This window comes from Synchiropus splendidus, chromosome 15, assembly GCF_027744825.2.
Source record: "Synchiropus splendidus isolate RoL2022-P1 chromosome 15, RoL_Sspl_1.0, whole genome shotgun sequence".
Classification (NCBI taxonomy): Eukaryota; Metazoa; Chordata; class Actinopteri; order Syngnathiformes; family Callionymidae; genus Synchiropus; species Synchiropus splendidus.
Window position 1 is genome coordinate 5,667,021 of NC_071348.1, and position 12,435 is coordinate 5,679,455.

The following is a 12,435-nucleotide window of genomic DNA, read 5'->3' on the forward strand; positions in this document are numbered from 1 at the left end:
AGAGATGGCGCCACCAGCCGCATAGCTAACTCCGACATCCATTTAAATAACGCTAAATTGCAATACATTACAAGCTAGCATCGCTGTGACTCACGAGCCAAGCGGAACAGCTTGGATCAAAAGTACAAAAAAACTGTGGGATCTGTGCGGTCAGAAACTTGGCAGATTGTTGTTTATCGGAGAAGCTGGGAGCGTCCTGAGTTAGCTAGCGGACGACTTGCTGCTCCGGCCCAGGAGTTGCTAGCTTTATGATCAGGTTTTTGATCGGCACTCCAGATCGTGGCGCGACAGAGGAGCCAACATTCGTGAACAAAACACTCACGAGTCTTCACGAGCCGTCTACTCTCTGTGACTCGCTCGTCGACTCATCCCGGTGGGACGCCAGCTTCAGTTATTGGAATGATCAAGTTTCATATTCCCCGCACCCCTCCCACCCCTCTGCTGTACGCAGCCTCCGGGGAGCGGTAATGGATTGTGAGTAATGCTATCATCCCCTTCCTCTTTTCTCTCGCCGAGCTGTGGATGAAAACACTTGGAGGACTGGAGCCATTGTTTCTTCACTGCCCCCCCCCCACACTCCCCCTCCTCCCCCCACCCCGCAACACACAGTGGTGCGCTGCCGTGTTTGTCCCCGTTATGCTCCACATCCATTTGTGGTTTCAGAACGAACCTTTTTAATAAGCACTCCAGCCTCCTGCCATGTCCAGACCATAATAAGCCTGGAAATGAGTCTATTTCTGAAATGGAGGTCCAATTAGAAGGCGCCTTTTAATCACAGACGCAGGGCCACGCCGCATTATTGATTGGATAATTACTCCTGTTGATAATGGCGGCTGATTCATTGTGGTCAGGAGATGACTGAACCACTCGGAACACTTGACTGGCCCGGCCCGGCCCAGAAGTGGGTCGACCAGAACACAAGGTTTCCCTCCACTCAGGAGTCAGACTCCCAGCTTTGAGTCCTACAGAGCAAGAGACAGCAGAGGGCGCCCCGGTGCCCAGAACAACCCAACACGAGTCCCACAGCTCAGTGCACAGAGGAAGATCTGGTGCGTCCCGCAGACTGATGACCAGGTTTAACTTCCTCCAATGGCTCCTCAGCGCATCTTCTATTCAGACTCTTATTTTGAAATGCTACAAATACAGGACATCACTTTAACAGCAGCTTCAAAAATGATGTTCCCCAAATTCAGATTTGACCACATCATCACCGCCATTTTGGATGATGAATGACAACGACAAGCCAAAATATTACGACCATTAACAGGAAACAGGAAGTTATTGATAAACCGTCTGTTTATATCTCACATAAACAGGCGTTTGCTGAATAACGTCTGTTGTGAGATGGACCTGAAGTGGTGCTCAGTGGTGTCGGTCTATTGGGGTCGGAGAGATGTGAAACTGACCGGCCAGCATCTCCACAGTGGTCAGTGTGGATCAGGACACAGTCTCTGCCCCTCAGATAGCGGAGGACGTCTATCGCTCTCATCGCGCCATCTGCTGGTGCTATCGATGAACTGCAGGCAGAAACCAGAGTCCGAATTCACAAATTCTGGCACTCAGAAGAAGAAATGCACTTAGAAACATTTATTACACAAATAAAGCAGCGAGTGACACACAAATACAAGTACTTTAAGACAGAGGATACAAAAGTATAAAACCATAAAAAGGCACCAGCTACTTTTTCCTTCCACATGACTCCTGCACTTTTCTCTCTGCCACAAACTTCTCAGACAAACTCCAGGTTCTGAACAGTAAAGACAAGAATGGGGCGCTGACGGAATGATGGAGTGGAGGGAGAGGAAGACAAGAACCTTAGTGCTACACTCTTGTCGGCATCGAAAGGCGAGTGAAGAGCCGACCTGGGAAAGACCTACCTACGTCCGACACCCTGTGAAGCTACGCTTACTCATCCACACGTCACCTACAGGTTGCTTTCTCGCTGGCTGTGTCTCGTCTCTTGGACACGGATAGGTCACATGACCGCTTCACTGTTTGCACTCAGCCGTCACTTGGAATCAAAAGGAATTGGTTAACATGTAAACTACAGTGCAGAGGAATGAGGTGGGAATTGAACCCGAGACCACGTGAAAGCCGACCATCAGCTGCAGCTCATATAAACCCAGTCATTGTGCTGCGGAACCTCAACAGTTTGAGAAACAAGTGTCACCAGAAGCTTTACAGTTCAAGTGTGTGACAAAACCTCTGACAGAAAAATGAACACAAAAACATGTTGTGGAGACAATATTCCAAACTCTGTCATGAATAAACGGTGAATTTCCTACATTAGAATGTGTTTTTATTAGAAAAGGAGTTTTTTGGGAAAAGGCATTAAACGTTATCTTAGAAAAGCAGCCAATCACTAACTTAACAGATCATTTGAAAGGATAAATAAACTATACATTTATTAGGTTTCACTTTGGATAAGTTAAATGATGTTAAAATATTTGCAGTAATATTCAGATTATTTTCTGTTGTTTTCTTTCTTTTAATAATACAAGTATGTAACTGAAAAATTTATACAAAAAAGTTTTTTTTTCCAATATTTCAATTACCAAATCGATATGTTTTTATTTACTTTGATATAAACCAAATATATACTTTATCTTACATATTATCAAAACGAAATCTGTTATTGCATCTTAGGTAATGAAAAGAAGATGGAATGTGTTTAGTTTGAGTTTCGGCCTTGCATTGAGGTCAAAGAACAATATAAATCTCGGAACACAAATTTTAACTTTTTAAACAGCATCTTCTATGAATTGTAACAAAATAAAAATATCTATTTCAAAAAAAGTACCACAGTGTTGGTCAACATTTGAACAAGAGGTGTGTCGGACCAGCGAGGGTTAAAAGTGCTCCAGACGAGTTAGAAGGTTGTAAACATGGCAAGCTGTTCGGGAGGTGAGTTCACCGTGAAACAAAGCCAGGCACGACACTGAGGCTCTTCGTCTGAGGACATGGTCACTGCTTTATGCCAGCAGGGGGCGAGAGGCCACGCGGTGGTCACCATGGAAACCATCATTTCAAACTGAGGTCCGAGTCGCTCGCGCCCTCATGTGTCCTCTGGAGGGAAACCACAGAGCGCTCCGGTGCCGCCAGTCAGAGCGGCGGGTCTCACTGCTCCTTGCTGTCTGAGGCGGAGGAGCAGCAGGACTTCCACAGCAGCGGCGCGCTGAAGATGCCGATGATCCCGAGGTTGAGGAGCAGACTGACCGTCACGGCGCCAACAGTGCCGAGCAGAGAGGGCGCGACGCCGTGAGCGAGGAGCCACGACCGCCGCGAGCTCATGTCGGCGATCACGCCCTGCATCTGGAAGTGGGTGCCGACCACGGCGCTGATGTGGAACAGCTGGTGGCTGTGACCTGTGGGGGAGAGGGCGCCCCCTGCTGGTCAGAACTCCTGGAACTCGGTTTTTTTTAAACTATTTTAACTATTCTCCTGGAATAATTCCACATTTTTCACTCCGTCTCACTGTTTTCCCACCTATTAGAATATGATTGTGCTTATAGGAAGCAGGCTGATGATGAGATGAACAACGTATTTACCTGTGAATCATTTTCAAATGTGACCCACAAATACTGTGAGCAAATCGTATTTTTTTTATTAAAAAACAAACAAAACAACAGTTCCCCAAAGAACAGCACAGATAATATTACTATACTTGTTTTTTTTATTAAATGATTTAATTTATTTATTTATTTAGATTTTTCTATTTATTACTGAATACTGCTTTTGGTCTCAAGCAAGTAAGAAATAACTCCCCATAATTGATTTACGTTCATAGTTATATGACAAATACTTTTTTAAAAATTGTAGCTTGAAGTGTTTTGTGGATTGATAATACACCACATATTGAAGTCTTTCTGGTGCGTGACGCAGAGAACCTACCAAAGTAGTCGAAGCGCCCAGGTGCCAGTCTCTCAGGCAGGTGGGAGGTGAAGAGGAAGCAGGTGAGGAAGGCGAAGAGCAGGTGGTAGCAGTGGTTGGACAAGGCTTCGCCGGAGCCGCAGTTCCCTCCACAACACAAGAGGATCTACACACGCACGTGACGACCAGACGGTCAGTTAGCGACACTTGGACGGAGGCGAGGAAAAACAAAGGCATTAGCCACTTCCTGGTTCTGCTGTGTCGACAGAACTGCAGGCTCCAACACCTAGTGCCACAGAGGTTATGTAAGAAAATTATCTTGGATTAACCAGATCAGCAACGACACTTTGAGTCGGGAAAATTGGGCCAAGTCTCGCGTTCTGAGCTGAAACCTGTTCAGCAGGTCGCTCTGACGTAAGGCACAAGCAGCTAAAAGGACAAAGAGCTTTTGTGCCGAGCTCATCTTGTTTCTATCGTCCACATATCAGTGTCAACCAAAACACCGGCGTAGGTGAAGGCGGTGAAGAAGAGAGTGCAGGCAGGGTGGAGACGATGGTACTTCAGAGCCAGTGAGAGTGACAGAACACTAGAGGTCACTGTCGGGACAGGTCAGAGGGTGGGGGGAGCGGCGGAGACATACCCTGTAGAAGAGCGGCGCCGTGTCGAAGATGAACGGGATCACAAACGCCGCCGTGCGGACCACTTTACTTCGCTTGGGAAACTGGACCTCCAGGAACCTGCAGACACACGGAGAGACTCAGACACTTGTTCGACAACAGCCGACCAGTGTTCGCATGGCTCTCCTGTCCAGCCGAGTCAGCAGGTTTCACACAAGCAGTCCCAGAACTTCCTGACAGCCATCTTCAGTACAAGAAGGCAGAGTCCAGACGGACTCACCATGGAGTGGAGGAGCAGCAGGACCTCACACACGCTCCGTCAGACGCTAGTCAGCGATCAGCACCTCTGACCTCTGACCTCTCCTCTTCTCACTCCCTCTTCCAGCGCTGACCAACTCTGAGTCTTATGTAATCAGTCAAGACTTTTAATCTGATTCCTCTCTAATCTGAATGTGGCACCAGGTTCAGATGCCAGCAGGACTCTGGACCCACAAAATAACACCAAACTATCCGAGGCACCAGACTGGCGCTCAGGTTTGATGGTCCTTCAGGTCCATTTGCTGGTCATAAAGAGGGTCACCTGGAGTAGCAGGACAGGCTGGTGCAGAGGAGAGAGTTTCCCACGGCGATGAGGACGAAGTGCTGGTGGAGCCACGTGTTCACCCAACAGTCCGGCATGACGTAGTAGCAGTAGCTGATGGCACAACCTGACCAGGCACAGAGGCGGAGCTTTTACCGGCGAGAGAAGAGAACAGAGCCCAGAGACAGACAGGGAATATCTGACTAGGCTGCGCAAACGCTAACCATTCTGAATTTAAAAATATTTGATATTAATAAATAAAATGTTTCTCGTACGTTGGAAGCCGTAATAAAATGATAAAATGATAAAAACAACTCTTGCGTACAATGGAACAAAAAGCGAAGACTCAAAAGTGACCACCAGAGGTCGCCAAAGTCAACGAGCACCATTTGTGTTTTGACACCGACAAACTTATTACAAGCCTTTTGGAGTGATAAGTGAGGCACACGATGACGTCATCGCAACTCACCCAGACTGTAGAGGCTCAGCGCTCCGTAGTCGAAGAAGTAGCAGATGTGTCTGGACTCGGGCGACATGGTGCTGAAGGTGTGAGCCAGGCTGGAGGTGAAGGGGTAGATGCAGATGAGCAGCATGTAGACCAGCAGTGGCCAGGTGTAGCTGTCGCTCAGGAAGCTGAGGCTGCAGGAGAGGGCGCTCAAGTGCCACACAAAGTACCTGGACGGAGAGGAGGCTCAGGCTCACTTCTTGCCCTTGCAAACCTTTGCTTTCACCCACCATGTCGGCAGGAAGTGGGTCCAGATGTTGACGGTCTCGTTGGTCATGTGGAAGCTGCTGAGGAGGCAGTCCAGCGCCGAGCTCTGAGGGTGTCGGTATCCAGAGATGATGCCGTCCTCCCAAAACACCTGGGGAGGAGAAGCGGGCGTGAGAGGGTGGAGGGGGGACGTAGCGCTGCAACCGCTCACCTCAGGCACCTGGTCCACGTCCAGCAGCTGAGGGGGCTTGATGCTCAGCAGGTGGCTGGGCAGCCTCATGGCCCCCCTCCCTCTCTGACACACCTCCCGGATCCGGGCGTGGCCCCCCCTGCAGAGCAGCAACCACACCGGGTACTCGGACACCGGGATCTGGGCTCCGTCCCGGGCCGCTGCGGCGGGTTCCCATCTCAGGCAGCGGCCCCATCCCTGGCTCCACGCTGCTGCCACCCCACCAGTGGCCCCGATCCCCCGCCACACCGGGAACACTGCGGGGGGAACAGAAGTGAGCCCGGCGGAACGTTCCACTGCTCGCGCACAGATATCCAAGAGGAAATAAGAGGGAAATGAGATATGACATCAGCAACCCACAGTCAGAGCTACCAAAGGAAGTCGACATGAGCCCCGTCTCTCCGTCACTCCTCAGAACTCTGCGACACCATACCAGACTGCACCACCAGGTGGAGGTGACACAGCAGTGGACGGGTCCTTTTGAAGGTTTATGAATGGTGTTTGTGTGACCCGGGCGATGATGTCATCATCGCTGAGGCAACAATCCTCCATTGTCGCCGCGAGCGTCGTCCATCTGAAGAACGACCAGCATTGTCGCGCCGAGGAGGCGGCGAACACGACGCCGAGAGCCGCTATGCCACAGAAGCGCCTTTTCTTAACGCAGCAGAGTCAGAGGTCAAGTCCTGCTGCCGCTCTCCTGCACCGCTGTGTGTTTACGTGCCGGGAATTCCGGGAACGGCAGAGCAGATAACAAGGAGACGCTGGTCAGACTCGCCAGCTTCTGACTCTGCCGAAACCCAGGACTGTCCCATTATTTGTCCATGTATTATTCATCGATTTATACAATTCATTATTTCTATAACTCAGCACTATCTATTTACTTATATTTTATTTAGTTTGCCATGATATTTGTTGATATATTACGGGTATTTGTCTTGTGTTGTTGTGTACTTTTTTTGGCTGATGCCTTGTGGACATCTGTGATGTTTATTATCTTCCCTGTCTTTGATATGTGTCTTTGTTGTCATTGGCTGCTGTGACATGTCTAATCTAATCGAAGGCAAAAATTCTCTCCAGGACTTGAGGAAATGCCACACCTCGCTCAGCCTTGAGACCAGCATTCAGCAGGGTCGTGCTAAGAAGCTACGTGGCAACTGAAGCAGAGAATCTGGAGACACGAACGACTGGAGGAAAAACTGGGACCTGAATAAAGCAACCCGTCATGACTCAAGCTTCATTTGTGACCAGCGAGTCGTGGCCTCAGATCAGCATGGTGTGGTTAGAGCCACGACCTGCGGGGGGCGACGGTGAGAGGCCCCAGCTGCCAGTTGACAAAGTCATCTTTGTAGCGACACGGCCTTGAAAGTGTGTGCGAGAGAGGGGCTAAAGGGGGGTTACACACCGTGTGGAATGGCAATGACACACAACAATCTTCAGTGCATCTCTACCGAGGGGCACAAGCACGAACTAGAGTCCTGTGACGGACGGATGAGACTCTGGTTAGTGCAGGTCTGGTCGGACGGGAGCGATGACTCAGCACCTTCCTCTGAGCAAACACTCATCTTAGATTATGGTAATCTGACGGTAGGTACACAGGTCACACCCCAACGACGCGCCACCAGCTGCAAGGCAAATGTTTCTCAGACATTTCTGATCCCAGTGAAGGGAGCTTTCACATCTCCCCAGGGAACACGGTCCACCTGGTCCAGCCCGGAGAGCCGAGTCATCTGGGACAGGATTCACATCGATCCTCATTACAGTCCACGCATGCACGCACGCACGCACGCACGCACGCACGCACACTGGTCTCTGAAGTCTCTGTACTGCTCTCATGCAGTGTTTGCTCTGAGACCAGTCCAAGAATTTGTTCTCAGACGTGTGCAAGTATTTGTACTGAGACCTGTTCAAGTATTCCGGCTGAGACACATCGAAGTTTTTTGTCACCAAAACAAGTCCTAGTATTTGTACTGTCTGTCCGAGTACTAGAGAAAAAAGTAAAATGTATTTGTACTAAGGTATTTGTACTTAAACATGTCAAGGTTTTAGTACACTGACATGCACGTGTTTTGAGACACGCTGATGAAGTATTTGTACTGCCCAAGTAGTAGTAGTACATAGACAAAGGCATGTATTCAGCACTGAGGCCTGTATCAGTACTTATACTGACACCTGTCCCGGTGCATGCGGCGAGCGGCTTGTGTCAGCAGGTGTAAATTGCAAGCACATTGACACACCTCTCCGTAATGACTGGACAAACACGTCCAACGCCCGTCGGAGCTGAGTATTGGCAGCCGATTCGTCTGTTGACATGCACGTCAACATGTCAGGGCCTGAGAGGTCTGAGCACGTGCAGCAGGACTCAACTCTACTGAGGAGAGGACAAGGAAGATCCAGTTTCTCAGGAAAACACGGGTTACACAACACACCAGGGCCCTCCTCACAATGCATCATGGTCCTCCGACGTGCCAAACTGACGGGAGGCCACAGTCACGACAACTTCACCACAACGTGTCAAAACACGGAGTCTACCCCAGTCCCGACACTCCTGTTCCTCCACAGTGACTTTTCCACGGAACATAAGCGCAAGATGGAGGAGGGGAGACAGGAAAGGGAGAGGAAACACCAGTGCAGCCGCCGCAGCGTCAGGAGAGACCCGCAGCATAACTCCGCTTCTGTGAGGAACTTCATTGAATATAAAGTAATAAAGACCAGAATAAGTCATGAAACATATCAAAAATATTTATATGCACCGGGAGGTCAGAGGTCAGCCCTCACTGGTTTTTACGGCACAGAACCCGACTCATCTGGTGACTGGGACGCGGTGAGGTCGCGTCAGCTTGACACCCCTGGTCTAGTCAGGACGTGTCACAAGCCTTGCTTTGTCGCCACTTCCCTGTTCCCGCTGCCTGGGCGCGGACGCGGCGCAGAAGAACTGGTTGCTTCATGACAAGTGTCGGTAAATGTCTCCACGTGTTCACGCAACTCAGCCAAGGCTGGAGGCCGAAACAGGAAATGCAGCTTCCACCATGAGAAAGCTCTGATGCAGTGGCCTGCGTAAATATCGGCGGGTGGCGTTGCTCACTCCTCGCTCCTAACATGGGTTTTCTCCTGCCCCACAGAGGGTGATGTGTCTCGGAGGCGGAGCCTTCGCTGAGCTGCACGTTCAAGTTCATGACACAAAGCTTCGGCACAAGTCAGGTGGTCATAATGTTATGGGCGGCTCGCGACACTATATACATGCGCGGTGCACAATATATAGTTTGCTGGGCATAATTCATTTTGTTCTTTTTTTTAAGATTTATTTTTGAGGAAAAAAAATCTTTGAATGTATGCAAAATTCTGAAAATCTACATGTATGTGGGGCTGAAGAAAAATACATACAAGAAACTACAAGAAATATTGATTGAAAACTGATTAGTTTTAAATGAATAAAACAACAATGGTAATATTACTTTCGTGATTAATAGTATAATACACAGTAGTTTTATGAGAACGAAAGGATTGTCATTTCAAATAGAACTGTTTCACCAATTATTTTGGTGCATTTTTAACTCACTTAATAGGAAGGACAGAAAATAAAACAAATATGATACGGAAGTCAATTAAATATCACTTTTGTTTTCAATTTGTGACGAAAGAAACTAAGGAATTAATTTAAATGATTTGATTGTTTGTTTTTCATAGAAGCCAAATTTTCACGCGTCAATCAAACTCGGGTTTTCGCTTCTGCTCACACGTGCGGTCAATCAACCGACCTGGGGCGACGTCGATACGTTACGACCAGCCGCAACTTCTTCTCCATCTGAGCTCCACGAAGGTCCAAACGGTGGAGGCGAGAGCGGGAAAACATCTTTCAGCGTCTCCACAGCGGACAACACGCCGGTCACATGAAACCAATTCCCAGAACGCTGCAACCTCGTTCTTCCCTCGATTCCACTCCCTTTTGTCTCCCAGTGTCACGGAATTCCGCGGTGGGAAAACACTTGAGGCGCGGACAACTTCCATACCAACACACGAAGTTCTCCACTCACCGCGACTGTCGGGCATCGGGAGGCGACAGGATCCTCCCGCGCGGTCTGCTCAGGCTCGTCGGTACCAGGTTCTGGGTCCGAACCTCGCGCGCGCGCTCCTGCTGCTGCTTCTGCTCTCTGGTTGTTGTGTTTTCTCCGCTTCTCCCGCCAGTAGGAGGCGCCACCGCTGCTCACGTGTTCCCGAGCAGCAACAACAACACGAGCCCATGGGTGGACGCCCACCCATGACGTCACAGCCAATAATGTTACACAGGGGTCTGTTCGAGGCCGAAATATGTCTATAAATGTTGTTCTTATTAAGCAAAATAAATGGAGGAAACTGCCCTGAAAGACGTTAAATCGTTAATTCAACAAACTGATAAAGATTAAAGATGATTTCAAGAACTACTAAATATGACTCAAACACTCAAAAAGAAAATAAATAAAAGAAATAATGAAAAATATTAATGAAACAAAAGGCAAATTGTCAGTTAACACTTAAGGTTCTCAGCCTCACCACAGCTGAATGTTTTGTTTTGTTTTTAAAGAAAAGAAAGTCGGATCTCAGTCTTCTAACCAAAGAGCCAGAAATGAGTCATAACACCAAATTCTCTTGAGTCAATATAGTTTGCAATGTAAATATTTGTCATGTACATATGAAAAAAATCTGTCACGTTAGCTTTTCTGCGTTTCTTTCTCAATTCTACACATTTCTGAAGCAGACAGCAAAGAAAACCTGATTGTCGCTGTAAATAGCTGAAAGTAAAAAAAAAAAAAAAATCAGAAAAAAACTCATGACAAGTCAAGTATTTGCAGTTTAACTGTAAAAACCATTTAAAAAAAATCCTGTGTGGGAAGAAGCATGACCAGGGAAAGGGACAGCAGTTAAAGAAATATAATGCTGACAGAATCGATCATTTCAATATTTGGAGGAGGTGCAGCAGTGGCCAGAGCTGGAGCATCGCTCGGACCAAAACTTGTCAGATGGAGATGACGCTCATATTTCCTCCTCCAGTTCATAAATGCCATTAGTTGAATTTAAATGTCTGATTCCAACAAGCAAACAAAGCAGTAAACTCAGGCTGAACTTTGCTGTGCTGAAAAAATATTTACAGCAACTCATTGAATAAGTCCTGTGCATCTGTGCAGTGCAGGACGGAAGGAAACAGAGAGTCTTGCTGCAGTGAAAGCTGAAATTTGAAAAAGAAAAAGATTTATTGGCCCTAAAAAAGTTATAACTATAACTGCCAGCTTGAAGGGGGGGGGCGATATATATGAAATATATTTAAAAATTACTGATAAGGTGAGAAAGAAAACTCACAGGTGACAGCTGCACCACTCTCTCTATATATATATATATATCTACACATTACTTAATAACTACCACTTCCTCCCCTGGTCACAGCCGAATGACAACATCCTTCCAGCTCAGCTGTGAGCAAACTCTTCAGTTAACACCTGACTTCATCCTGCTGACTCTAGGTAAATGTCTCGTACACGACGACCTTTAGCGCTTGCTTATGTCAAACAGTCACAGCACGACTTCAGAATGTTCAATCAACTCCAGGCCGGAGGGTTTTCTACGTCGCCGTTAGCTCAGGCTTCACGCTCTCTCAGCAGGTTTCCTGTGGTTACGAGTGACGAGAGTTTCTTCTGTTGTGTGAGGACTGGAGGAAAAGCTACTTACACATGAACTCCAGGCAGGCGAGGCACTTCCCCACAGCGAGCACAGATCCCTGAGACGACATTTCTAGATGTTCCACTCCACAACTGAGGCATCCACTGGCTGCGTCAGGTCCTAACGCCGGGCCAGATCTGTCCTCGGTGTCGTCCTGGCTCATGAGTGTTGGGGTCGGCGAGGTCTCTCCAGCCTCTTACCCAAGCAGGAGCGAAATTGGGACATCAGCAGCTTGTGCTTGGCTCCGCTGCCAGGGGGATTGGTCACTTTCGAGGCGGGTGAGTGGTGGGCACTGGGCCTGGTACACAGTGGCACAATGGACTGAGGAAGTGGGGCGGCAGACCCAGTTAGAGGACAGCCAGTCATGAGGTTTACTATTCTGGATCCAACAAAGACTCCAAGCAAGGAGATTCAGGCGAAGCTGCGCGTTCAGGCATCAGACTGGCTCCCATGTTGACAGTCAGACGCTTTAACTGGGCAACTTTGTGCTCTGGTGTTAGGATGGAAACCCAAGGAGGCCACAGCAGTCGCGCTCTTCTACACAGACAGGTCTGAAAAACTAGCTTGATCTCACCTGGTCTGAACAACATGTGTCAATCTGAGCTCGGTGCTGCGACAGAACAAGCTCAGCGGTAAGGACACAGGAATGTGACCTGGCCCTTCAGCCAACCAACAACTGGGTCCATGAGGCCGTTCAAACGAAGCTCCTGCTCCAGTCAGAACCACTTGGAAGAAGCAC

General features: G+C 48.4%; 1 protein-coding gene across 5 annotated transcripts; it reads right to left on the reverse strand.

The window, feature by feature from the left end:
• Window positions 1-1,579: 1,579 nt before the first annotated feature.
• On the reverse strand, window positions 1,580-11,882 carry paqr6 (progestin and adipoQ receptor family member VI). 5 transcript variants are annotated; one of them, XM_053843623.1, is made up of 10 exons: window positions 11,706-11,882; window positions 10,755-10,774; window positions 10,040-10,205; window positions 5,991-6,265; window positions 5,803-5,930; window positions 5,537-5,742; window positions 5,068-5,194; window positions 4,511-4,607; window positions 3,892-4,036; window positions 1,580-3,365 (listed from the first exon to the last, which is right to left on the reverse strand). In XM_053843623.1, exons 3-10 carry the CDS (start codon window positions 10,053-10,055, stop codon window positions 3,118-3,120), a joined length of 1,242 nt encoding a protein of 413 aa, XP_053699598.1. In that variant the 5' UTR covers window positions 10,056-10,205; window positions 10,755-10,774; window positions 11,706-11,882; the 3' UTR covers window positions 1,580-3,117. The 5 variants fall into 5 exon arrangements, with proteins under 5 accessions (XP_053699598.1, XP_053699596.1, XP_053699595.1 ...); XM_053843621.1 differs by having other exon boundaries at window positions 10,040-10,774; XM_053843620.1 differs by lacking the exons at window positions 10,040-10,205; window positions 10,755-10,774 and having other exon boundaries at window positions 5,537-5,706.
• Between the last annotated feature and the right edge of the window lie 553 nt (window positions 11,883-12,435).

Bases quoted from the DNA above. Each gene is read 5' to 3' on its own strand.
- paqr6 (XM_053843619.1), bottom strand. From the start codon at position 11,859: ATGAGCCAGGACGACACCGAGGACAGATCTGGCCCGGCGTTAGGACCT. The intron at 6,266-11,705 runs GTAAGTAGCTTT...TTCCCCCCGCAG, and splicing joins CGCCTGCCTGGAGTTCATGT to TGTTCCCGGTGTGGCGGGGG. The intron at 4,037-4,510 runs GTATGTCTCCGC...GTGCGTGTGTAG, and splicing joins CGGCGCCGCTCTTCTACAGG to ATCCTCTTGTGTTGTGGAGG.